Below are 25,627 nucleotides of genomic sequence, written 5' to 3'. Positions count from 1 at the left end.
GTTTGTGTGTGACCTCACCTGGACCCTCCGGTCAGCTGATCTGCAGTCAGTCACAGCTTTAATGACATCATCCTGGCTGGACGGCCAATGTCTTATTAAAGGTGGAAAAATGTCAGACACAAACAAAACCAGCAGCAGTGCCGAGTGCAGAGCAGCAGAGGAGGAGGAGGAGCCACAGCCAAGGCCCTCCAGAAAGCAGAGGCAGTGTGTCTGGTGCCCACGGTGCAGAAGGGTTTGGACAAAAGTGCACCAAATGTGGAGGACATGCATGTAAAATGCACTTCAAATCAGTGGTTTATGCCTTGAATTGTGAACACATGTTACTAACTTCACTTCTTCCCCGGAGTTCTTGTGTTTTCTCGTCTCGCAGTTTCTTATCGATCCTGGTGGAGCCTCCTGCCATGGTCCTGCTAGATTGCCAAATCTGATGTAGCTTGACGCAGTGAAAGTTACTTCGTCTAGATCTGTGCATGAGTCCTTAAAAACATCCCAATTGGTACTATGAAAGCAGCCATTCAATTCTTTAAATGCGCCATCTGTCCATACAGAGACCTCTCTACGCTCAACTTTGCCTCTCTTAACGGCTGATTGATAGATCGGGGCCAAAAAGACGCAGCTATGGTCAGAAGACCCCAAGGGTGACATTGCGAAAGATTTGTAGGCATCTTTAACTGTACCATAGCACAGATCTAGGATTTTGCCATGTCTGGTAGGACAGCTTACATATTGATGAAAGTGCCCGAGGTGTTTCTTGAGACTACACGTATTAAAATCACCAAGTATAAAATGCGGGGCATCGGGGGAAATGCTTTGTAAAAGGTGAAAAAGTTTTGTAATTTCAGCTGCAGCATCTGCCGAGTTGGCTCTTGGATGGATATAGACCAGTGTAATGAAAAGTTGGGGAATTTCTCATGGCAGATGAAACGGACGCAGTGAGATAGATAAAAGTTTGATATGTGGGCTACAGATAGATTCCCTTATTATGATAGTTTTGCACCAGCGTGAGTTGACGTATATACACACACGCCCCCTCCTTGTGTTTTGCCAGTCAGCTGTGTGTCTCTGTCTAACCGAATAGGCTGACCAAAGCCATCGATTTCAAGATCTTGGCCCCAGTCATGTTCTTTTAACCAAGTCTCAGTCAAAGCTATGACACAGGCATTCTTATACTCCAGTATGCATTTAACGTTTGCCTGCAGTTCGTCCACTTTGTTCCTTAACGATTGTATGTTTCCAAGGATGACAGAGGGAAGTGGCAAGCGGTGCAATCCAACTCTGTGTAGTCTCTGTCACACTCCTCCTTTCCGGCCACGCTTTCTCACACAACCCGCTTCTATCGACCGCAGTCTGACGACAGGCCCACGCCATCTTCCGCATGCTCCGCTGCCTCGGCCACGAATCCTCACCCCCGGCGTTGTTTGTCGAACGAGGCAAGCAGACCCGCACCTGCGAATCTCTGGTTGTCCACGTGGCTGAACTATTCCATTGGATGAGGAAGTCCCGACTGTACTGCAGTCTGTGAGACGAGCTGGTTTGACGATGGTTCACTATTGGGATACTCTTACATTCCCGCGGCTAGTTCAAACATGACAGACGAGATACGAAGAACACATTTAGACAAATACGCACACACACGGCTACTGCTGCATGTCGCAGCAGCAAGGCAGCACCATCTTGAGTGCTCCTGATTCTAAGATAAAATTCTGTTTTCCCCAGGTAGTGGCTCTCTAATATTTAGGCAACATTATTAGGAATCACTCCATGAACTTTCACTGTTATTCAATTCAATTCAATTCAATTCAATTTTATTTGTATAGCGCCAATTCATAACAGAAGTTATCTCAGGACACTTTTCAAATAGAGCAGGTCTAGACCGAACTCTTTAAAACATTAATTACAGAGACCCAACAGTACCACCATGAGCAAGACCTTGGCGACAAGGGCAAGGAAAAACTGCCCGTTAAAAGGCAGAAACCTAGGACAGATCCTCCGGCTCTAGGTGGGTGGTCGTCTGTCTCAACCAGTTGGGGTGAGAGAGAGAGAGAGAGAGAGAGAGAGAGAGAGACAGACTGACAGACAGACAGGTGCACAGCAACAACAGTATTGGCAATGGCAATGTAGCAGGACCATGGCAGGAGGCTCCACCAGGATCGACAAGAACCTGCGAGACGAGAAAGCACAAGAACTCCGGGGAAGAAGTGAAGTTAGTAACATGCATTAATGGGACATGAATGAGTGCAGAAAGAGAGAGGAAGGGAGGAGCTCAGTGCACCATGGGAAATCCCCCGATAGTCTAGGCCTATAGCAGCATAACTAAGGGATGGTTCAGGACTCACCTGATCCAGCCCTAACTATAAGCTTTATCAAAGAGGAATGTCTTAAGCCTACTCTTGAATGTGGTGAGGGTGTCTGCCTCCCGAACCACAAATGGAAGCTGGTTCCACAGGAGAGGAGCTTGGTAACTGAAGGCTCTGGCTCCTGTTCTACTTTTAGAGACTATAGGAACCACAAGTAGCCCAGCATTCAGAGAACGTAGTGTTCTAGAGGGGTAATAGGGTACTATGAGCTCTTTAAGATATGAAGGGGCCTGACCATGAAGAGCTTTATAGGTGAGGAGGAGGATTTTAAATTCAATTCTACATTTTACAGGGAGCCAATGCAGAGAAGCTAGTACAGGAGAGATGTGATCTGTTTTTGTAGTTCCTGTCAGTACTCGTGCTGCAGCGTTCTGAATTAATTGGAGCGTTTTAATGGACTTATTGGGGCAACCTGATAATAAAGAGTTGCAGTAATCCAGCCTTGAAGTAACAAATGCATGGATTAGTTTTTATGCATCTGTCTGTGATAGGATGTGTCTAATTTTTCTAATATTACGTCAATGAAAGAAGGCAGTCCTAGAGGTCTGCTTTATGTGGGAGTTAAATGACAAATCCTGATCAAAGATAACTCCAAGATTCCTGACAGTGGTGCTAGAGGCCAAGTTAATGCCATCTAGAGTAACTATATCTTTAGACAGTGAGTCTCTAAGGTTTTTAGGGCCAAGAACAAGAATTTCGTTTTTTTCTGAGTTTAACATCAGAAAATTGCAGGTCATCCAGGATTTTATGTCCTTAAGACATGTTTGTAATTTAGATAATTGATTCATTTCATTGGGCTTGATTGATAGCTATAACTGCGTATCATCTGCATAACAGTGAAAGTTAATGGAGTGATTCCTAATAATGTTGCCTAAAGGGAGCATATATAAAGTAAATAGTATTGGTCCAAGTACAGAACCTTGTGGAACTCCATGACTAACTGTAGTATTTATTGAAGATTCATCGTTAACATGTACAAACTGCGAGCGATCTGATAAATATGACTTAAATCAGCTTAGTGCGGTTCCTTTATTGCCAATTTGATGCTCAAGTCTCTGTAAAAGAATATCATGGTCAATGGTGTCAAATGCAGCACTAAGATCTAATAATACAAGTACAGAGACAAGTCCATTGTCAGAAGCAATCAGAAGGTCATTATTAACTTTAACCAGAGCTGTCTCTGTGCTGTGATGAACTCTAAATCCTGACTGAAAATACTCAAATAAACTATTGTTATGTAGAAAGTCACACAACTCTTTGGCGACTACTTTCTCCAGAATCTTAGAGAGGAAGGGGAGGTTAGAGATGGGTCTATAGTTGGCTAAAACCCCTGGGTCAAGAGTGGGCTTTTTAAGAAGGGGTTTAATTACAGCTACTTTAAAGGACTGTGGTACATATCCTGATAATAAAGAAAGATTAATCATATCCAGTAAAGAAGTGCCAATTAAGGGAAAAACTTCTTTAAGCAGCCTAGTTGGGATCGGGTCTAATAGACAGGTTGATGGCTTTGATGAAGAAATGATTGAAGTTAACTGATGAAGATCGATAGCAGAAAAACAGTCTAAATATATATCTAAGTTTACATTGACAGAAGTCCCTGAACTTGGAGAGCCACTGATAACTGTTGATGGCAGTTGGTGATTAATTTTTTCTCTAATAGTAATAATTTTATTATAGAAGAAGCTCATGAAGTCATTGCTACTTAAGTTTATGGGGATATGTGGCTCAATAGAGCATATTATATTATGCAGATGATACGCAGTTATATCTATCGATCAAGCCCAATGAAATTAATCAATTATCTAAATTACAAACATGTCTTAAGGACATAAAATCCTGGATGTGCTGCAATTTTCTGATGTTAAACTCAGAAAAAAACGAAATTCGTGTTCTTGGCCCCCAAAACTCACTCACTCACTTAGACTCACTGTCTAAAGATATAGTTACTCTAGATGACACTACCTTGGCCTCTAGCACCACTGTCAGGAATCTTGGAGTTATCTTTGATCAGGATTTGTCTTTTAACTCCCACATAAAGCAGACCTCTAGGACTGCCTACTTTCATTTACGTAATATTACAAAGATTAGACACATACTATCACAGACAGATGCAGAAAAACTAATCCATGCATTTGTTACTTCAAGGCTGGATTACTGCAACTCTTTATTATCAGGTTGCCCCAATAAGTCTATTAAACGCCCAATTAATTCAGAACGCTGCAGCACGAGTACTGACAGGAACTAGAAAAAGAGATCACATCTCTCCTGTACTAGCTTCTCTGCACTGGCTCCCTGTAAAATGTAGAATAGAATTTAAAATCCTCCTCCTCACCTATAAAGCTCTTCATGGTCAGGCCCCTTCATATCTTAAAGAGCTCATAGTACCCTATTACCCCTCTAGAACATTACGTTCTCTGAATGCTGGGCTACTTGTGGTTCCTATAGTCTCTAAAAGTAGAACAGGAGCCAGAGCCTTCAGTTACCAAGCTCCTCTCCTGTGGAACCAGCTTCCAGTTGTGGTTCGGGAGGCAGACACCCTCACCACATTCAAGAGTAGGCTTAAGACATTCCTCTTTGATAAAGCTTATAGTTAGGGCTGGATCAGGTGAGTCCTGAACCATCCCTTAGTTATGCTGCTATAGGCCTAGACTATCGGGGGATTTCCCATGATGCACTGAGCTCCTCTCTTCCTCTCTCTCTCTTTCAGCACTCATTCATGTTCCACTACGAGTACTATGTACTAAATACTATAAAGCCAGTTTATTAGTACTGATAGTAGTATTATTAGTGTTAGTATGAGTAGTACTGATACTATGATTGGTTTTACTTTTTAGTTCTGTGTGTGTTTTTATATCTTGTACTGGTACTGCTTTTACTGGTATTAGTGTATTGTGTGTTCAATACTGGTAGTACTGGTAGTACTGGTAGTACTGGTCATGCTGTGTTTAATTTCTGTTAGTACTGATTATAGTAAACTTTAAAAACTGACCAATCAGTCAGTCTTTTACAGTGTTACCATGACAACAGCAGTCCTATCTCCGCCCTCCACGACCTTCGACTTCCTGCCATTCTTCATACACTTCCTCCAGAAGCAGGAAGCATCTGGGTCGCCCTGACAACAATCCTCCACTGTGTGTGTGTGTGAGTCAGTTTCCTACTGTTTGTTCAGATACAATAATGTGTGTGTGTGTGTGTGTGTGTGTGTGTGTGTACTTCCTGTCCAATCAAACAACAGAATCAGTTTAATGAGGCTGAAATCAACAATACTCTGAACCTCCGCAAGGACCCCCTGGGACGTTCTCAGGGACCATCAGCAGAAGTCAGTGCCGGCCCGTGGCATAGGCAGTATGGGCAAATGCTAAGGGTGCCGTCCATCTAGGGCGCGCCACAATGGGGGAAGAAAAGAAACAAAAGGTGCAACTTTCAATATTTTTATACTAAAACTAGTTGGTGCAATTATTTCTTAGTATGAAAAAAATAAGCCCACATTAATTTAACTGCATAGCAAAGCCTATTAAATAATAATAAGACTTTATTAAGCCCCCCCCCCACCTGCTCTCTGAGAGATGGTTGAGTTTTATGACGTCACCCCAGAAACCGTTAACAATGTCAAAACCACCAAAACTTTCCGGTGCACAGAGAAGGAAAAAAGAAAAGAAGAGGAGGAAAAACGTGACAAAGATAGAGGAGATAGAGGTAGAGTGAAGATAATGTGATGAAATGATTTAACGTCAGTTCATGTTATGGAGGGGCCTATAATATATATAATACTCCCACCTTATATTTCTCAGGGACATTTGTAAAGATTAGATTTGTTCAGCAGCTGTTTACATTTGTCTACATTTTTATTTTTATTTATTATTGGTTAGCTAACGTTTGCTCTGCTTGTAACAGTCAGTCAAATGCTGTTCCTTTCACACACCTTTATATATTAGAGTTGTAAGCCTTGTTGTTTGTTGTGTTACAGTTCAGTATTGTCTAAAGTGTGTTTATAGTGTTAAACTTTACATCCATGTTAAAGTGCACATCATTAATGTTAATACATTCCCATATGTTATATTATTCTGCAGTTTACTGATTCTTTGTATTCTGCTAATCAGCATTTCACTGTAATAACAGTAAGATTAAATCTGATATAATTTGCATATCAGAAGAAATTGCACAGTATATCATTCATGTACAGTGCAGTGAAAGTAATGCATCTCTTAGGTTTTTCATTTTTATTATTTCATTTTATTCTTGGAATCATTTCTTTTATTATTAGACTGTAACACCCAATGGTGTCTCTTACTCCACTTCTCTCTTCAGATGCGCTGTTGAAATATCTAAATCCACCTCCTGTAAATCCTGGGCTATCTACAGTCATTGCTGCTTCAACAGCATCAAGTGATCCTCCTGTCCTGTCATTTCTTGTATTATTTATTTCTAATTTATTATTTTATTGTTAACTGTTTTGATTGAGCTACTTGTTTCTCTAAAAATAAAAAAAAATGTCAAAGACAAAGCTATTCAGTTTCTTGCGTGAGTATATGTATATATATAACATGCAGTGGAATTTACTGCAATGCAAGGGGGTGCCACCTAAAATCTTGCCTAGGGCACCAAATTGGTTAGTGCCAGGCCTGGCAGAAGTAAATCAATCAATTATTGAGTCACTCTGATTGTTAAAACAATACAAATACAGAATACAGACAGAGAATTTTAAAAAAATATCAGGAACACTCGTCTGGGATCAATATTCACAGGAAATAATCAAACTTCCTTCAGTTATTCTATTTGAAAAGTGTCCTGAGATAACTTCTGTTATGAATTGGCGCTATACAAATAAAATTGAATTGAATTGAATTGAATTATTGAGATCACTGTTGGGTTCATTGATCAGTTGATCAGCTGTGGCGGGAGCACTTTGGGTTCAGTATCTTGCTCAAGGGCAGTTCAACATGCAGCAGGAGGAACCGGGGATTGAACCACCGACCTTCTGATTATTGTACGACCCGCTCTACCTCCTGAGACCTACTGTGTGACAGCCACTGTGTTTTTATGTACTGGAACAGAAAGTGTAATAAGTGGCGTTCTCTAGCGCCACATAGTGGACTGTGAGGGCGCGTTCATCACTCGTTGCTGCTTTAATTTCTCCAATGTAATCTCTGTATACAGTTTAATTGTTCTTTGTGGTGCATGTTAAACTCCTCTGAGCCAATCAGAGAGCAGACACACTGTTTTTATCCACACCGTGCTCAGTTTCCCTCCCTGGGATCAATAAAGTTCATCTACTTTGAATACCGATGAAATGCAGACTGTGATTTAGTTGGAACTGGTTTCATAGTCTGGTCTCTGAAGTTTGTTCTTCGTCTCTCTGACTAAGCGACGGTGTTTCTCTGGAGGAAGCTAGCTCGCCATATCAAGACACAACACACTTCCTGTCCTGGAGGAGAGGCAGGAGGAGGTGGGAGGAGGCGGGAGAAGGGGGGTGTGTGGTGGGCGAGGGGTGAGGCCGGCAGTCAGTCTGTCAGCAGAGCTACTGTGGAGAAGAAACCAGCACAAACTGGGAGAGAGAGGAGAAGACACTGGGGAGACTGGAAGAAAAGAAGGAGGACCTGAAAGAGAAGGAGAAGGTTGTGAAAACTAAAGGAGAAAGTGAGGTGGAACGAGGAGGAACGAGGAGGAACGAGTAGAAGAAACATCCAAGTAAAAACTAGAAGAGAGTGGCGGACAGAAGGAGTGGATGACGGAGGAGTCAGTTTGACGGACGGTAAGAGAAACAAGTGATTAAAAAGATTCTGAACATAAACAGAATTAAAGAGATAAAGATCATCTGACATCCTGAGGAAGACTCTGTCTCCTTTCCTTCTCTGTAGGATGCTTCCTCGCTCCCTTCACAACATTCAACATATATTTAGACGACTGAGAGCTGCTTTATATTTCACTGCTCAGATCTCTCATATAATGTGGTTTAAAGCTGTCTCAGTGAACTCTGGCCTTTGTGAGCTGAGCTGATGGCAGCAGGCTGCTGTGTGTGCTCCCGTTCAAGATGGAGGAGAAATGAACTCTCTGTAACTGTAATAAATCCTCTTTAGATTCAACTAGGTGACACTTTAAGTTTTATTTTTATTTTATAATGGATGTTTATATAGTGATAGAGGTACAGAGGAGGTAGAGTCAAATGTCTCCTCAGTTTACCAGCTGGACTCTGTGGTCCTCCATCAGGTCTGTGGAGCTCTGAACCTCCAGTTGGACTTTATGGTCGTCTCCCTGTTGGTGTTTAGCAGCCAGCGGAGGTCACATACAGCGAGTTGCTCTGCTCTCATTGGCTGCTCTTGGTTTGGAAACAATGGCGGCTCTCCTGCTCACACAGGATCTGGTAGATAAACAGTAAAATGTGTTTGTGAACAGATCTGAGGAGAGAAATAATCAACAACAGAATCTGGATCCATATCTGATCAGCACTGTTTGACAGTTTGATCTGAGTTTGGTTGAGCTGGACGGACTCACTGAGAATGAGCTGTCAATCACAAGGTAGCCCCGCCCTAAAGCATACCCTGCTTTATGGTCTGTTTTACTCTAAATGGGACCATCATTTGTTTGTTTGTTTCAAACTGTTTACTGAGCTCATTAATCAACTTCTCCATAATACTCAATACTATCAGAGTGGAGCTGCCCCCTGCTGGACATTAGAGAGAGTGCAGGTTTAAGACACTATCCACTGATTATAAACTGTCAACACTAGTGATCTAACAATTAAAGGTCCATTGTGTAACATTTAGGAACCTTTTTACAAGCCCTTTCTGTTTGCCTTTGCTTTAATCTTTGTCTATGTATTATGAGTGTGTGTATGGATGTATATGTAGGTATGTATACTTTTTATTTTATTCAAAATATGAAGCACTTTCTAAAAGTGTGTTTTAAAAAGTGCTATTTAAATAAACTGTTATGTAAATATTTATTATTATTATTTATTGAGACAACTAAAAGCCAATCTTTTCACAGAATTAGTATCTTAAAAATCATTCTATAAATATTATTCTTTTTTATAGAATTATTTTCATTCATCAATTCAAAGTCAAAGTCAGCTTTATTGTCAATTACTTCACATGCACCAGACATACAAAGGAATCGAGAGGACGTTTCTCACTCTCCCACAGTGAAACAAATAAAGTGCACAGGCACAAACAGACAAAACATTTCCTAATACTAAAAGTAAACATTCAATTTCACATCAGATAAGACATTTACTAATGCTAAAAAGATTAAAAAAGATAGACAATAAAATATAAAATATACAATACTAATGGTAGAGCAAAAAAGGCAGTTGGTAATGGCAGCAAAAAAATATTTAAAATTCTGTAAGATATATTTGAACATTAACAGTGCAAAAAGAACAGTCAGTAAAAACAGTAAATAAGATGGCTGCTAAAGATTTCTGATCTTATACCTTTTCTTGTGTAGAACCAAAAACATCTTCAGTTTTGTCCCTTTCCATTTGATTCAAGGTCCACAGTTACTTTATTTGTACCCATAAGTAGATTTGGTTTGCAATGAAAGACAAGACACTCCTCTTCCTCCTCCTCTAGTGAGAGATATAGAGTGGAGGGAGAGATATCCAACCAATAATGACATCAGAAGAGAGGTTTCAGGTGATCTGATGAGCAGGTTGATGCCTTTAGCCTCCATAAAATGCTCTGAAACAAATCATTAACGGCCCATCTTGTAACATTGAGGAGGATCTATTGTCAGAACTGTAATATAATATCCAAAGGTATGTTTTCATTAGTGTATAATCAACTGAAAATAAGAATCTTTGTGTTTTTGTTACCTTAGAATGAGATTTCTACTACAGAGGGAGCGGGTCCACCATGTTCAACTGCCAAATAAACAACAACAACAAACTTTTTGTGCAATCATCTCTGTTTTGACAGACTGACATCATCACCGGAGGAGGAGGAGTCAGAGAAGATGGAGTCTTGGTTCTGCTCATGCTGGGTTTACCTGATGGTTATCGTCGCAGTCAGAGACATCTCAGCTGACCCGGCTTCACCGCCACGCTACACCATCCACCACACCAAGGTCACATTCAACAGCGCCACAGAGAACTGTTTCCCCGGCGTCCTCACCACCCTCGCCACCAAGCAGGACGTCAACGACATCCTCGGGTTCATCTCCAGGTCAGTTTCATCTTTGAATAAGAGCAACTTCACCTTCTGGGTCGGCCTGAGGAAGGACAAAAACAAGTGTGTGACTCCCATGCTGCCCCTGAAAGGATTCCAGTGGACGGAGGACGGCAGCAAAGAGATGCAGGTGAGCCACTGGACCCTTGAGCCAGAGTTAACCTGCACGTCAGTTCTCTGTGGGGCACTACAGATGGAGTTAGAGAGGTCGATGGTGACCGGGTGGGGTCTGATTCCTGTCGGCTGTAGTAAAGGCCACAAATTCATCTGTAAGCTGAGAGACGGACTGACAGGGGGAACACCTAAACCAGCTGAACCTAAACCTGCAACAGCAGAACCACATAAACCTGAACCTAGACCTGCAACACAAAAACCAGAACCCACTATAGCTGAACCTGAACGTCCTACCCAAGAACCAGAACCTGACCTGAACCCTAAAATTGGACCTAAACTGCAGGGACCTGAGCCTGATTCTGGTTCTGAACCAGCGGTGGAGTTGGACTCGTGTCAGCGCCCCAATATCACTCGTGTCCGGTCCTTCCGTCTGGACCCCGACAACAGCAGAAGGATCCAGGTGGAGTGCTGGTCCAACGTCCAAGTGGAGCTCCGCTGCTCGGGCCGCCCTGCTGTGTGGCGGCTGTTGGACGACTCGCCCGTCAACATCACCACCATCTGCCAGCCGTGTGAGGTCGGCTTCAAGAGGGACACTTCTGGAAACTGTGTCGACATTGACGAGTGCAGAGGTGACAACCATTGCAGGCACACCTGCCTGAACACCGAGGGCTCCTACAGGTGCGTCTGCTCAGACGAGGATGGGAAACAACACGAGGAGGACTCTACCGAGTGCACGGATTCAGAGATTAACAGTGACAACGGGTTGATGTCAGGTATCCTGATCCCGGTGCTGGTTGCCGTGGCAGCACTGGTGGTGCTGGTGGTGGTCATCGCGGTGACGGTGAAGTGCTGCCTAAAGAGGCGGTCGAAGAAACGGGCCATAAAGAAAGCGGAGAAGATGGCGATGAAGAAAAAATATGAGAAGGTAGAAATATGAAGGAGCAGAGCTGTGATTGGTCGAAGGTTGTGTGTGGCAGTGACATCATCACTGTGTCAAACATTGTGTCTCTAAAATGAAAACAGTCGAATACTCTCACCTCATTGGCTGATTGAAAGAAGTCTTGGAGATGGTGAGGTTGAGTCATTAAACCTGAACGCTGTGTTTCTGTTATCTCATCCGTTGCCTGTATATTTCACTGTTTTCATTGGTTAACTAGAATTACTTGACAACTTTATAGATTCATTCATTAGTCAATAACTGATTAATTAATGAATTTGTCCTTAAATATGTAATTATTTACCTTTGACTGTTGCTGTCGTCCTTGAAGCGGCCCGACTCGGGTTCAGGTGCTTACTCGTGGGTGTTCTGATTGGGACCGGTCCGGGTTGTGGATTGTTCTCGATGCTGTGGAGGTTTTCACTTTGACACGACTCTGACCTTTAAACACATTTTTAAAAATGGCTCTGAATTAGTTTTATGAAATAAATCCAAACAAATTATTAATTATTTAAAGACTAAACATTCATTGACGTAAATGTACTTAATGAATTGTTAATTAAAGCACACATTTGATAACTGTTACTGTCTTTATTTCCGTCATCAAGCTGTTTCCAGTTGTTTTAATTTTTTTCTATTTTTTTAATTTCACAAAAATCTGTGTTATTATATTAATATGTAAAACCTGACACATCTGAATAAAAGAGGTTAACATAAATGAATCCTCCAGACCAACTGATTCACTCAGTCTGTACGTAGCTATACATACTGTAGATGAACTGTTGAATCAGTTGTTCAGAACTTAAATGTGTTCAGTATTTTAAGTTCCACTGACTCATTTTCTTTAGGTTGACTTTGTATCATTATAACAATGTTAGCATTATAATGCTGTATAGCATTTTATTTCAGTTTATTAATCATCATAAACCCAAATATGCACCAAAATCTTTCTTAATGAGCCCAAAGTGTAAAGATTTGATGTTTGTCACTTAAATAAAACCATTTAACTATTAACTATTGAATTATTTTAATTGTACGTCAGCTGTGTGACAGGTGATGTAATAATTTGCTTTAGTGGAAGAAAACTGAGTAAATTCAACTTGGTGACATTTGTATAAAATTTATTCAGATATTTATTTAATAGACACATTAATGCTGCATATGAGAGTAAATTCAGTTAACTGGTACAATTGACTTAATTTAACTTTCCTTAACAATAAATGAGTTACTTCTACTAAAATCTAATATGTTTTCATGCTTAAGCTGTTGGAGTTAATACATTGGAACAGTTTCCTCAAACAGTTTGAGTTGAACCAACTCAGGTTTTACAGTGTACCAGTACAAACTATGAGCAGTAGAAAGGTCCATTACAGAACCAGCCCCCGCCCTGTATGGGTCAGTACCTTCTGCTTTTGTGGAGAGGGAACACAGATATATAATCTATACATGTAAGTGTACTTTTTACAATAAATTCCATTGTTATCACGTCAGAAGCTTCAGCTATGATATTGTACAGTCTCACACAGTGAAATGTTTGTTTGTTTACAGCCGATAGATTATTATAATGTTAATAATAATGTCATTTCAGTTTCAGCCTCTCTGTTTCACACTGAGTGTGTATGTGGTTTTATTTGGTTCAATATGGAGATAATGTAAATGCTCTGTCTACTTATTATAGATTCTTATTATTATTACTAGTATTATTATTATTATTATTAGTGTATAATTATAATTATTATTATCATTATTATTACTATTATTTAGTTTATTATTATTATTAGTTTTTATTATTATTATTATCATTATTATTATTACTATTATTTAGTTTATTATTATTATTAGTTTTTTTATTATTATTATTATTATTATTATTAGTAGTAGTAGTAGTAGTAGTAGTATATTAGTAGTAGTAGTAGTAGTAGTAGTAGTAGTAGTTATTATTATTATTATTATTAGTAGTAGTAGTCTATTTATTGATTCCTGAAATATCTGAGTTTATCTCTCTCTCTCTCTCTCTCTCTCTCCCTCCCTCTCTCCCTCTCCCTCTCTCTTAATTCAATTTAATTCAAATGGCATATTGCCAAAGCAAGCGTTTGGAATTAAACATAATAATAATAACAATAAAGTAAAACAATATTTACAATAAATTAATTATAATCTATACTGTTGGTAATACTGTAACTATGATTGACTCAATCACAGTCACAATCAATCAATCTCAGTCAATAAGTAATTAATTAAATCAATCAATCAATCAGTTTGTGTTAAATAAAAATGTCATTAAAACAGTAGTAAAGTAACTACAGTTAAAACAAGTAATCTGTTGTCAATATAACAGTAATAACAAATTATTAAATATAATCTATATAATATTAAAATATATTAAAATTAAAATAAAATAGATAGATAAAACTGTTAACGTGTGTGTGTGTGTGTGTGTGTGTGTGTGTGTGTATGTATATATATAAACAACAACAACAACAACAAAAAACAAACAACTAAAACAATCAATTATTTTATACATTTATCTGAGTTTCCACTGGTCGTCCTCAGTTCGTGGCATGAGGAGACATATTTTGCTGCAATAATTTGACTTTTGGGCATTTCTCCCAGTAAATAGGGGAGTTTCTGTGTGTCTGATAATAATTCGAATTTGGGGAATATTTGGGAAATGTTTGCGAATTGTTTTTCTCTTAAAGTTTTGAATTTAGGGCATGAGGTTAGAAAGTGCAGCTCTGTCTCTACCTGTCCTCTGTCACACTGGGAGCAGAGTCTCTCCTCTTCTGGTAGCCAGTTCTGTCTGTGGCGACCCGTTTCTATGGCCAGGCTGTGTTCACTCAGTCTGTACATTGTCAACATTGTTCTTAGTTCAGGACATTTTATTGTGATCAGGTAATTTGCCAGTGTGAATCCTCTTTTTAGGGTCAGATAACATTGTAATTTACTTTGTGTTTTGGTCGATTCTTTCCAGTATTCAATATATTTTCTTTTTGCTTGTTGATAATTTGGTTTGGTCTGATTGAGTTGGTGTTGCTGTCCTGAGGCTGTTGGGGACATGTTACTGCAGAGAGCCTCAGGACCAGCTGGCTGAGGGGACTCTTCTCTGGTTTCAGCTCCTGGTATGTTAGGGCTTTGTGATGGTCCGTCTGGGGGTTAACTGATTTATCTTTTCTGTATTTTTAGTAGGAGGGGGTATTGGCCGAGTTCTGCTCTGCACAGATTATTTGGTGTTTTTCTCTGCACCTGCAGGATGCTCTTACAGAACTCGCTGTGGAAAGATTCTATGATTGTTTTGTCCCATTTGTCAAATTCATTATTTAGTTTTGGTCCACAAATTTCGCTGCTATATAGAATTATTGGTTCTAGTACAAATTGGAAAATGTTAAGCCAGATTTGGATTGGAATATAGATTTTAATGTTTCTCTTTATTGCATAGAAAGCTCTCCTTGCTTTGTCCCTCAGATCTTTCACAGCCATGTTGAGGTTTCCTGTGTATGTGAGAAGAATGCTGTTTGTTTGTTTCCAATCTTTACGGCACATTCACTTTTTGTATACATGTTCTTAATCAGATCATATGTTTTTCCTCCAATGCCACTTTCAAGTAGCCTATAGAAAAGGCCCTTGTGCCAGATGGAATCAAAGGCTTTTTTGAAGTCAACGAAACATGCATATACCTTTCTTTTCCTAATTTTTAATTCTTGATCAATTAAAGTCTGGAGGGTAAATATATGGTCCATTGTGCAGCAATTTGGCAAGAAACCAATTTGGCATTTATGCAGAATATTGTGGTCATCAAGAAAGTTGACAAGTCGTTTATTAATGATGTTGCAGAATATTTTTCCCAGGTTACTGGGACACATATTCCTCTGTAGTTATTTGGATCATATTTATTTCCGGATTTATGAATTGGGGTTATTAAACCTTTGTTCCAGATGTCTGGAAAAGCTCCAGTTGACAGAATAGTATTGAATAGTTGTATTATAGCCAATCTGATTTTATGGTCTGAGTATTTGATCATTTGGTTGAGGATTCCATCAATACCACAAGCCTTTTTTCCTTTCAGACTGGATGACTTCTGTTAATTCTTGTTCTGTTACTGGGTAATCTAGAGGGTTTTGGTTGTTTTTATCACCGCCTCCAGAGTTTTCCATTTTGTGAATATCTTGTACTGATCATCATTCTTTGTAATATTACTGTATAATTCACTAAAATGATTAATCCAAATATTTCTATCTTGGATCACCAATTCTTCCTGCTGGGTTTTGTTTAGGTTGTTCCATTTCTCCCAGAACTGGTTGGATTCGAGGGATTCCTCAATTTCACAGAGCTGGTTCTTGCTGTGTTGTTCTTTCTTTGTTTTTAGGGTGTACTTGTATTGTTTCACAGTGGCCTCATATTGACAGCGTATGTTGTGGTTATCTGGGTCTCTATGCTTTTCATTTGATAATTTCCTTAAAGTTTTCCTTAGGTTTTTGCATTCAGTGTCGAACCATTTGTTATTGTTCATTTGTTGAGATTTTGGTTTGGAGGCTTTCAAATTAGACAATAGAGCCAAATGATGAAAAATTGAATTGATTTTGTCCACAGCAGAATTTACACCAGAATTATTATGGGGAAATGTTTCAGTTAGAAATAAATGAGTTAAATCATATATGTTTTGACTTTCCAGTGCCTTTTGGTACGCCCCCATGCTGTCAGGGGTCCATCTGTATGAGTATGTGCTGTTAAACAGTTCACAGGCACTAGGGGCTCCAGAGTTAGACTGGGCCCTTTTCAGATAGACTCTGTCTGTCTCCCTCCCTCTCTCTCTCTGTCTGTCTGTCTCTCTCTCTCTCTCTCTGTGTCTCCCACTCTCTCTCTGTCTCCCACTCTCTCTCTGTCTCTCTCCCTCTCTGTCTGTCTCTCTCTGTCTCCCTCTCTCTCTCTGTCTGTCTCTCTCTCTCTCTCTCTCTCTCTGTCTCCCTCTCTCTGTCTCTCTCTCTCTGTCTCCCACTCTCTCTCTGTCTCTCTCCCTCTCTGTCTGTCTGTCTGTCTCCCAACCCCCCCCCCCTCTCTCCCTCTCTCTGTCTGTCTCCCCCCCCCTCCCTCTCCCTCTCTCTCTCTCTCTCTCTCTCTCTGTCTCCCACTCCCCCTCCCTCCCTCCCCTCCCTCCTGCTCCCCCTCCCTCCCTCTCCCTCTCTCTCTCTCTCTCTCTCTCTCTGTACCGGAGCGTCTCTCCGGTTGAACCGGATCATTTGAGGAGGAGCAGTTGATGATCTGATGTTTTTTCTGGATGAATCTCTCTGTCATGAACACCTCCTCCTCCTCCTCCTCCTCCTCCTCCTCCTCCTCTCCTCCTTCCTCCCCTCTCCCGGTCTCTCTGGAGGATTCTGGAGGATTCTTCCTGCTGAACGGCTCCGGTACCGGCTCCGGTAACGGCTCTGCGTCCTCCGCGGCTCTGATCTCGTCCATCTACTCGGTGGTGTGCGTGCTGGGTCTGAGCGGGAACTCCATGGTGATCTACGTGATCTTCCGGTACGCTAAGATGAAGACGGCGACCAACCTGTACCTGCTGAACCTCGCGGTGGCGGACGAGCTGCTGATGCTCAGCGTCCCGTTCGTGGTGACCGCCGCGCTGCTGCGCCGGTGGCCGTTCGGCGCGGCGCTGTGCCGCCTCGTGCTCAGCGTGGACGCCATCAACATGTTCACGAGCATCTACTGCCTGACGGTGCTCAGCGTGGACCGGTACATCGCCGTGGTGCACCCGCTGCGGGCGTCCCGGTACCGGCGGCCCACCGTGGCCAAGCTGGTCAACGTGTGCGTGTGGATGTTCTCCCTGCTGGTCATCCTTCCCATCATCCTCTTCTCCTCCACCGCGCCCAACTCGGACGGTTCGGTGGCCTGCAACATGCAGATGCCGGAACCGGAGCGGCGCTGGATGGCGGCGTTCGCGGTGTACGCCTTCCTGATGGGCTTCCTGTTCCCGGTTCTGGCCATCTGCCTGTGCTACGCGCTGATCCTGAGCCAGCTGCGGGTGGTGGCTCTGCGGGCCGGCTGGCAGCAGCGCCGCCGGTCGGAGAGGAAGATCACGGTGATGGTGACGGTGGTGGTGTCGGTGTTCGTGGTGTGCTGGATGCCCTTCCACGTGGTGCAGCTGGTGGGGGTCTTCCTGCAGCGCCACGACCCGACCCTCAGCCAGCTGGCGGTGGTCCTCGGGTACGCCAACAGCTGCGCCAACCCGCTGCTCTACGGGTTCCTGTCCGACAACTTCCGCCGCTCCTTCCAGAGGATCCTGTGTCTGCGCTGGATGGAGGCCCCCGAGGAGCCCCTGGACTACCTGGACTACTACAGCACGGCCCTGAAGAGCCGCAGACTCAGTGTGGACCAGCAGGAGGAGGACGGGGCCCGGGACCTGCCCCCTCCAGATCCGGCTCCAGGATGTAGTCTGAACCCAACCAGCAACCTCCGTGGTTGACCGACACTGACCACCAGGGGGCGCCACTGAGACTGCACACTGACCCCTCATGGCACCTCCAGGTCCAGACTCAGGTCCAGACTCAGGTCCAGGCTCAGGTCCAGGCTCGGGTCCAGGCTCAGGTCCAGACTCAGGTCCAGGCTCAGGTCCAGGCTCAGGTCCAGGCTCAGGTCCAGACTCAGGTCCAGGCTCGGGTCCAGGCTCAGGTCCAGGCTCAGGTCCAGACTCGGGTCCAGGCTCAGGTCCAGGCTCAGGGTCCAGGCTCAGGTCCAGACTCAGGTCCAGGCTCAGGGTCCGATCTACGGAGAGAGGGGTGTTATGGGTAACATTTTGGACGTTGAGTTCATTTTTGTTAGGCACATGAATGTGATGATGTCACTGATGATGTCACTGATGATGTCAGAAGGTGTGAGGGCTCTCCAGTGTCCAGCCAATCAGAGGCCGAGGGGGCGGGACTCCTGTGTTTAGAGATTGATTGATTGGCTGACAGTAAACTGTTGCTGTTAGCCTGTTAGCCTGTTAGCCTGTTTCTGCTGTAGCTCCGCCCCCTGCTCTGACTCATACAGGTGGATGTGGAACTTTGTTTTGGTGTTTTTGACCTTTGACCTCACTGAACGTTCCCAGCTGTGAAATAGAAAGAATCAGACGTTTTCCCAGAATGCAACTGTGTTCACACAGAAGACAGAATATGTTTCATAGATATTCATTTATTCATGAAGCTCTGTGATTGGCTGTGGGTGAAATGCACCCTGGGAGTGATCCAGTGTACTGATCAGTGGCAGACTGCCAGCTTGAGGATGAGGAAGAGGAAGAGGATGAGGAGGTGACCTGAATCAGTCAATGGATCAATGACATTGATTATAAAAGCTTTTCTCTGATCAAATGTGAGGATTTGTGTTCCATCTCATTAACTGATCTCCTGTCAGTCTGAAGGTCACCTCGCTGCTGATGAACAGGTGAGAGCTGCACAGGAAGTGCTTTTATTTTGTAGTTCTTACTGTTTGTGTCTGTTATCTTCATTCTGATCGATAAAGTTTTAAATCCACAACTTCAACCAGCTGATGGACCTCTCACCTTCAAAATAAAAGAAGCAGGGCCCTGGATCAACCTTTCATAATAAAGCGCAGGGGAAATCAATCAGTTTGATTACGAATTAACACACACACACACACACACACACACACAGGAAGCAGCAGATTTGGTTACCATGGTGATGATAACACACACACTGATAACTCGTCAATATGAATATATTTCATTCTTTATGTGAAATAATAAAATGTGATATCCTGTTGTCTTTCACAATAAAGCTCTGAAATATCTGTGACTAAAACAAATGTTTGATGAAGATGTGAGAGTTGATTGTAAACAGATACTGACTCAGTATCATCTGGAGCCCAACCCGTTGAGGCCCCACTGGACCTCTGGCACCAACAGCAGATCCATTAAGTCCTGTACGTTGAGAGGGGGGGCTCCATGGATCTGGATTGAGATCTGGGGAATTTGGAGGCAGAGTCAACACCTTGAACTTGTTCCTCAAACCGGTTCTGAACCGGTTCTACTTTGTCATTATCCTGCTGAAAGAGGCCGTCAGGGAGAACTGTTACTGTTTACGGTAAAATACATCAGACCGGGCCTCCTCCTTCCATTGCTCTGTGGTCCAGTTCTGATGATCACATTGTAGGTGGACAGTGGAGGGGGGTCAGTATGGACTCCCTGACTGGTCCCAGACCAGCAGACTGCTCTGCACTGTGTGTTCTGACCCCTTTCTATCAGAACCAGCATTAACTGTTTCAGCAGTTTGAGCTACAGTAGCTCGTCTGTTGGATCGGACCACACGGGCCAGCCTTCACTCCCCACCTGCATCAATGAGCATCGGCCCCCCATGACCCTGTCTCTGGTTCTGTTCCTTCCTTGGACCACTTTTGATAGGTACTGACCTCTGCAGACCGGGAACCCCCCACAAGAGCTGCAGGTTTGGAGATGTTCTGACCCAGTCGTCCATCACAATGTGGTTCTTGTCAAAGTGGATCAGATCCTCACGCTGCACATTTTTCCTGCTTCTAACACATCAACTCTGTTCACTGTCTACCTGATATACCCCCCCCCCACACTGACAGACTGTTACTGGCAGTGCTCACTTTGTTTGTGCTGATTGCTTTAGAGAAAGACTGATGACATGAGAGCTCTCTATCTCCCCCTGGTGGCTGACTGCAGTATAGACTCTCTCTCTCTCTGTCGCTTTCTCTCTCTCTCTCTCTCTCTCTCTCTCTCTGCGCTCTCTACCTCTCTCTCCCACCCACCTAGAGTCGGGGTCTGTCCCAGGTTTCTGCCTCTTAAAGGACGTTTTTTCATGGTGGTACTGTTGGGTCTCTGTAAATAATGTTATAAAGAGTTCGGTCTAGACCTGCTCTATTTGAAAAGTGTCCTGAGATAACTTCTGTTAGGAATTGGAGTCTTAAAATGCCAATAAAATAAGTTGATAAAAGTAATGTGGACGGACACTTGGTCATAACCACAGTGAGACAGTGAGGCTGCCTCAGAGAGAGACAAGTATTTCTTATGTATTTCTGTAGCTTGTGGCTCCCTCTGTTGGAATGAACTTGTGGTGCCGGTTGTGGGATAGTGATAAGAAGGACTCTACGTGGACTCTACCTGGGGCATGCGCTCTACCAGGTGAGCTACTGTGTGTCCCAAAAATAAAAAGTTTAGTTTTGTGAGTCTTTTACTCTCTGTCCTATCAGTCACACACCTCCAGGAGCCTCCAGGAGCTTCCAGGGGCCTCCAGGGGCCTCCAGGGGCCTCCATCAACAAACCACTGAGTGAACCTGAGAGAGAGATCTGATCTCTATTGATGACCTCGACCGGCAGGAAGTGTTAATATCCAATCAGCGCTCTGCTGCAGATGAACTCAGTAATCCAGTTTGTGTTTGTGTGTGAAGGAATTGGTCTGGTGTTGTAGAGTTACAGCTCAAACATAAGATGTAACATATTCAATCTTGGATCGACACTTTCTATAAAGTCTGGGACATTGACGCTGTTCCTCATTACAAGGGTTTCCTAAACCTCTTCCTGTAACTTTGTTTGTTTGCATATTTATTTGTTGGAATCTGTCGTTCTCTGAGCTGGAGGAAGGATTTAATGCATTATTCTCATTTTATCTTACTACGAGTTGTGTTGTGTATGAAACATCCTTTATTTATTTCAATAATAGTTATATTGTACATTTTATTTGTATATATTGTCTCTATTTTTATCTTTATTTATATTTGTCTTTGTTTATTCTAATGGACCAATTTAACTAGACAAATTTTTTGTATGTGAAAACCTGATTCTGAAAAAGAATGAAGATCATCACTTCACTGAAGTTGTTGTTATCGGTGGAACCAGCAGGGGGCAGCATCCACCTGAGGACTGAAACACAACAATGAGAGGAAACAGACGGCTGAGCAGGGACACACCAAGCATCACCAGAGTTTATCCTTCACTTTGATTCACTCACACTGTGACTCACAGTATTCTCCAAAACTACAAACTACACTACGACACAGACGAATGAACAAAGGGCCACAGACTGAGGGGACCAGGACTGGGGTCAGTTCCTGATATCTTTATTAACGTGAACCAGTGATGGATCACACTCACACATAAAGCATACATCAATATAAGCCTGATTCAGGCTGATGAAGGTACGGACAGATAACAACACATGGCCAAAATAACATACTGTCAATATCTTAGGGACCCTTTGTACAGGGCCCCCCTGTAGTTCACACTCTGTATACGGTTCATAAATATATATAAAGATGGAGACAGAATAAAGTAAATAAATAAAGTATACTGAAGCATTGTTACTTTCATCCATACAGAGCTTCACTTTGTACAAGTACAGTAAATATATTCATTCATAAACTGAATGCAGGTGGTTTGTGGGTAGTGTAGTCTGACCTCTGTCTGTGTGTGTGTGTGTGTGTGTGTGTGTGTGTGTGTGTGTGTGGGAGTGAGTTCAGGTGAGAGTCAGGGGTCAGCCTGAGGTCACAGGTCACATGGTCTGACCCTGATGTTCAGGTGAGACAAACATTTGACCTTCAGGTACCTGTTGTCTGCAGCACGACGACTGACAGCAGGGGTAGCTGGGAAAAATTCACTGTGTGTGTGTGTGTCTGTGTGTGTGTGTGTGTGTGTGTGTGTGTGTGTGTGTGTGTAGATTGTTGGACTGATAAAACAGAGTTGAAGAGTTCAGGGGAGAAACAAAGCCATCAACATGACTTTAATAACAGGCTGTAACACACACACTCACACTCACACACACACACACACACACACACACACACACACACACACACACACACACTCTGACTCTGTGTGTGTATTGATGTTAAACTACTTCCTGTTCTGATGATCCTGCAGTAACTGATGTTTACAGTTTACACAACTCTCTTATTAAAATCATAATAAACATAAATTCTATCAGAGGCATCAGTATGATCCACCGACTGGAGTCAACCAGCTGGACTCTGTGGTCCTCCATCGGTCTGTGGAGCTCTGAACCTCCAGTTGGGCTTTATGGTCGTCTCCATGTTGGTGGTTAGCAGCCAGCGGAGGTCACGAGTTGCTCTGCTCTCATTGGCTGCTCTTGGTTTGGAAACAATGGCGGCTCTCCTGCTCACACAGGATCTGGTATTCCAGATAAACAGTAAAATGTGTTTGTGAACAGATTTGAGGAGAGAAATAGTCAACAGCAGAATCTGGATCCATATCTGATCAGCACTGTTTGACAGTTTGATCTGAGTTTGGTTGAGCTGGACGGACTCACTGAGAATGAGCTGTCAATCACAAGGTAGCCCCGCCCTAAAGCATACCCTGCTTTATGGTCTGTTTTACTCTCAATGGGACCATCAGTTACTAAATGAACATCATGCTGTATGGAAGAAGACTGAAACTAGAGACTGAGACCAGAAACTCATCAGGAAACTGTTCAGACTGCATGTTGTCACTTTCTACTGCAGCCAATGGCGCTCCCCCTGCTGGCCTTTACATAGAACGCAGGGTTAAGACACCTCACAGACCCGGAAGCTCTGTCCGTTATTGATACTGTCCGTGGTGAGTATGAAGGTTTGTGCTCCTCATGTGATGCAGCTGATGAGGGTCACACTCTCTAATGCACCCAGACTGACCCGCTCTTCTCTGAACAAGTAAAGTAAAATTCAGTTCAGTCTGTCGGAGTCAGGTCCTTATGACCTCACATCCACTCTGCTGGAGTCTGTGAGTCTGTGTGAGGAGGTCATGGACAGGTGACAGGTGAGTCAGTCTCTGCAGTAACAGGATAATTATTACTGAGGAGCTTTTAGTGTGACAGGTGCAGGATTTACTGTCCTGTGAGTCACACAGAAACCCAGAACCTCCTCCTCTTCAGGGTCCTGAATCACAAACAGGAACCTTCATGATGTGAGCACAGTACTCTCAGTTAAAGGATTTCATGGGTTGGAAATTGGGTTGTTCAGACTCATCTAGTCCAGGTCTGTCTCCATGGTGTCTTCTAGGCCAGGAACTGGTCAAACTGGACCTATTTCACCAGAACAGGTCAAAGTGGGTTCATAATGAGAGAGACGTATTCAACAGGAACTGGAAGATTTAATCCAGGTCTAAGTGGTTTATAATACATACACATAGCCCAGGTGTTACTGGTCCAAAAATATGTACCAGGCCTCTTACCTTGGATCCAAAAGGTCCAGAATTCTGCAGCAAAGGTCTCAATCCAGGTCTAACTGCAGTCTCACACTCTGCAGTGATGTCCATAGTTAAAGTCTTAGTGGTCCAAAACTACACAGGGGTTCTTATCCTATGTCCAACTGGAGCTGAAATCTGAGAGACTGTTATTGCAGGTCCCGCTGGTTCAGAACATTCTACTGGGGCTCTTATCCCTGATCCAGAATATCCAGCTTTTGATTAGGACTTAACTGGTCTAGAGCTTTGGAGTTCAGAATACTATACCAGGGCCCTTATCCTGGGTCCTATTGGTCCAGAACTCAGAGTACAAAATATCAAGAACCTTTACTCCAGATCCAATTCAGGTTCAACTGTCTGTTCCCAGACTCTGTATCCAAGCTCTTATCTCGGGTTCCAGATGGCCAGAGTTCAGCAGAACACTTTTAGTTCAGGTCTAACTTTTCTGGATCTGTTGATAGTCTGCCAGAACTTCCTATAATTGATCTGAAAGTTTACACCAAAACCGAACCGAACCATGGTTGACTGAGATCATCTCTTTTTGTTGGACCAAGGTTCAGCTGTGTGGTTGGTGCCGTGGTCCGGAGGAGGGACCACGGCACTTTGGTCCTCGTCCCCGGGACCAAAGTATCAGAGGATTGTTGCAACAGGGACCTTTTCTCTTGTAACACATGAAGTCTCTGACCGCTGCACTGCTGCATATGCTAACCGTGCTAGCTGCTATTTGCTAGTTAGCGGTCCTATTAGCTGTCTGTACTCGGACTGGGAGCTGGAAAGACAGGGGGACCCAGCAGGGAATACTGCCAGGGAGCGGGGCCCGAATGAGCCACAGAACTGGAGCGGGGCCCGAATGAACCACAGAACTGGAGCGGGGCCCGAATGAACCACAGAACTGGAGCGGGGCGGACCAACGGAGGCCGGCTGATGTCCGGCAGCTCCAACCAGGACTCTGACTCTGGGCATGAACTGTTAACGTTATCCATCATCCATCATATCGATCAGCCAGGATCAGTTTCAGTGAAGTTGGAAGTTATTCATTCCGTGTGTTGAACAACCAGACTTGTGGTTTAATTTGCTGTTTTGCCTCTTGTTGTTGTTGTTGTTGTTGTTGTTGTTGTTTTAAACTTTACTTCAAATTTTAATAAAGCTGAAAGAGTATGAATGTTTGAATCTTAAAATGTTTTCATTTCTGAAATGATTTATTTTCTACTTTGTGTTGTGAGTTACAGATTTATTAGGAGCAGATATTTAACTCTAATTCTAATTATTGACTCTTCTGTTTTTATATTTCATTCAGTCGAATGTCAAAAACCCTCCAGGGACCTCAGACTGGAACCCTCTCTGATCTGGTGTCAGTTTATAAACATATAATAAACCACACACTCAGAAATATACATCTATAATGCTGTTTGTTGTTTTTATTGTCTCTGTGTTTACTTTCTGTTTTGGATAAATAAAGTTATTTTTATTTTATTTCATTTTAGGTCTGTCAACCTCCTCCTCCTCCTCTGCCTCCTCCTCCTCTTCCTCTTCCTCCTCCTCCTCCTCCTCCTCCTCCTCCTGCTCTTCCTCCTCTCAGTATTTTGGTGTAAGTGTCCTTTAATCCAGTGGCTCATCCAGTTAATCCAGTGTGATAATGGTGAGCAGTGATCAGTTGTTCTGCTCTGTTACTCGCTCATTAACAGCTTTAAAGCTGCAGACTGGAACCTGTCGACCAGAATAACAACCAGTAAACGCACCAGTCTGACCTGAGATCAGCACTTAGAATATATCTTTATATATATTATATTATATATATTATATATAATTCATCTGATTCAGGATAAACCTCTCCATTTATATTTTACAACATCTCAGGGTCATAAATCTCAAT

General features: G+C 42.8%; 3 protein-coding genes across 30 annotated transcripts in view; 2 read left to right on the top strand and 1 right to left on the bottom strand.

Annotated features, from left to right (window-relative positions):
- Positions 1-25,627, bottom strand: part of LOC127360268 (uncharacterized) — a 94,507-nt gene that overhangs the window by 13,028 nt on the left and 55,852 nt on the right. The gene's annotated exons all lie outside the window — the stretch shown is intronic.
- clec14a (C-type lectin domain containing 14A) lies at positions 7,848-12,587 on the top strand. Of its 2 annotated transcripts, none has more exons than XM_051394608.1 (2): positions 7,848-8,109; positions 10,274-12,587. In XM_051394608.1, exon 2 carries the CDS (start codon positions 10,311-10,313, stop codon positions 11,571-11,573), a length of 1,263 nt encoding a protein of 420 aa, XP_051250568.1. In that variant the 5' UTR covers positions 7,848-8,109; positions 10,274-10,310; the 3' UTR covers positions 11,574-12,587. The 2 variants fall into 2 exon arrangements, with proteins under 2 accessions (XP_051250568.1, XP_051250569.1); XM_051394609.1 differs by having other exon boundaries at positions 10,176-12,587.
- On the top strand, positions 16,760-21,872 carry sstr1a (somatostatin receptor 1a). Of its 26 annotated transcripts, none has more exons than XM_051394635.1 (3): positions 16,760-18,101; positions 18,246-18,257; positions 18,295-21,872. In XM_051394635.1, the coding sequence occupies exon 1, from the start codon at positions 16,846-16,848 to the stop codon at positions 18,025-18,027; it is 1,182 nt and encodes a 393-aa protein (XP_051250595.1). In that variant the 5' UTR covers positions 16,760-16,845; the 3' UTR covers positions 18,028-18,101; positions 18,246-18,257; positions 18,295-21,872. The 26 variants fall into 26 exon arrangements, with proteins under 26 accessions (XP_051250595.1, XP_051250587.1, XP_051250581.1 ...); XM_051394627.1 differs by having other exon boundaries at positions 16,760-18,113; positions 18,210-18,257; XM_051394621.1 differs by lacking the exon at positions 18,246-18,257 and adding an exon at positions 18,174-18,245 and having other exon boundaries at positions 16,760-18,125; positions 18,307-21,872.

The sequence above is a fragment of the Dicentrarchus labrax genome, unplaced genomic scaffold (assembly GCF_905237075.1).
Source record: "Dicentrarchus labrax unplaced genomic scaffold, dlabrax2021, whole genome shotgun sequence".
In the NCBI taxonomy this organism is placed as follows: Eukaryota; Metazoa; Chordata; class Actinopteri; family Moronidae; genus Dicentrarchus; species Dicentrarchus labrax.
Note: the sequence above shows the minus strand (reverse complement) of the source record. Positions and strands in the feature narration are given on the sequence as shown.

What these genes read in the sequence shown, in the direction of transcription:
- sstr1a (XM_051394635.1), top strand. Translation starts at nt 16,846, where the DNA reads ATGAATCTCTCTGTCATGAACACCTCCTCCTCCTCCTCCTCCTCCTCC.
- clec14a (XM_051394608.1), top strand. Translation starts at nt 10,311, where the DNA reads ATGGAGTCTTGGTTCTGCTCATGCTGGGTTTACCTGATGGTTATCGTC.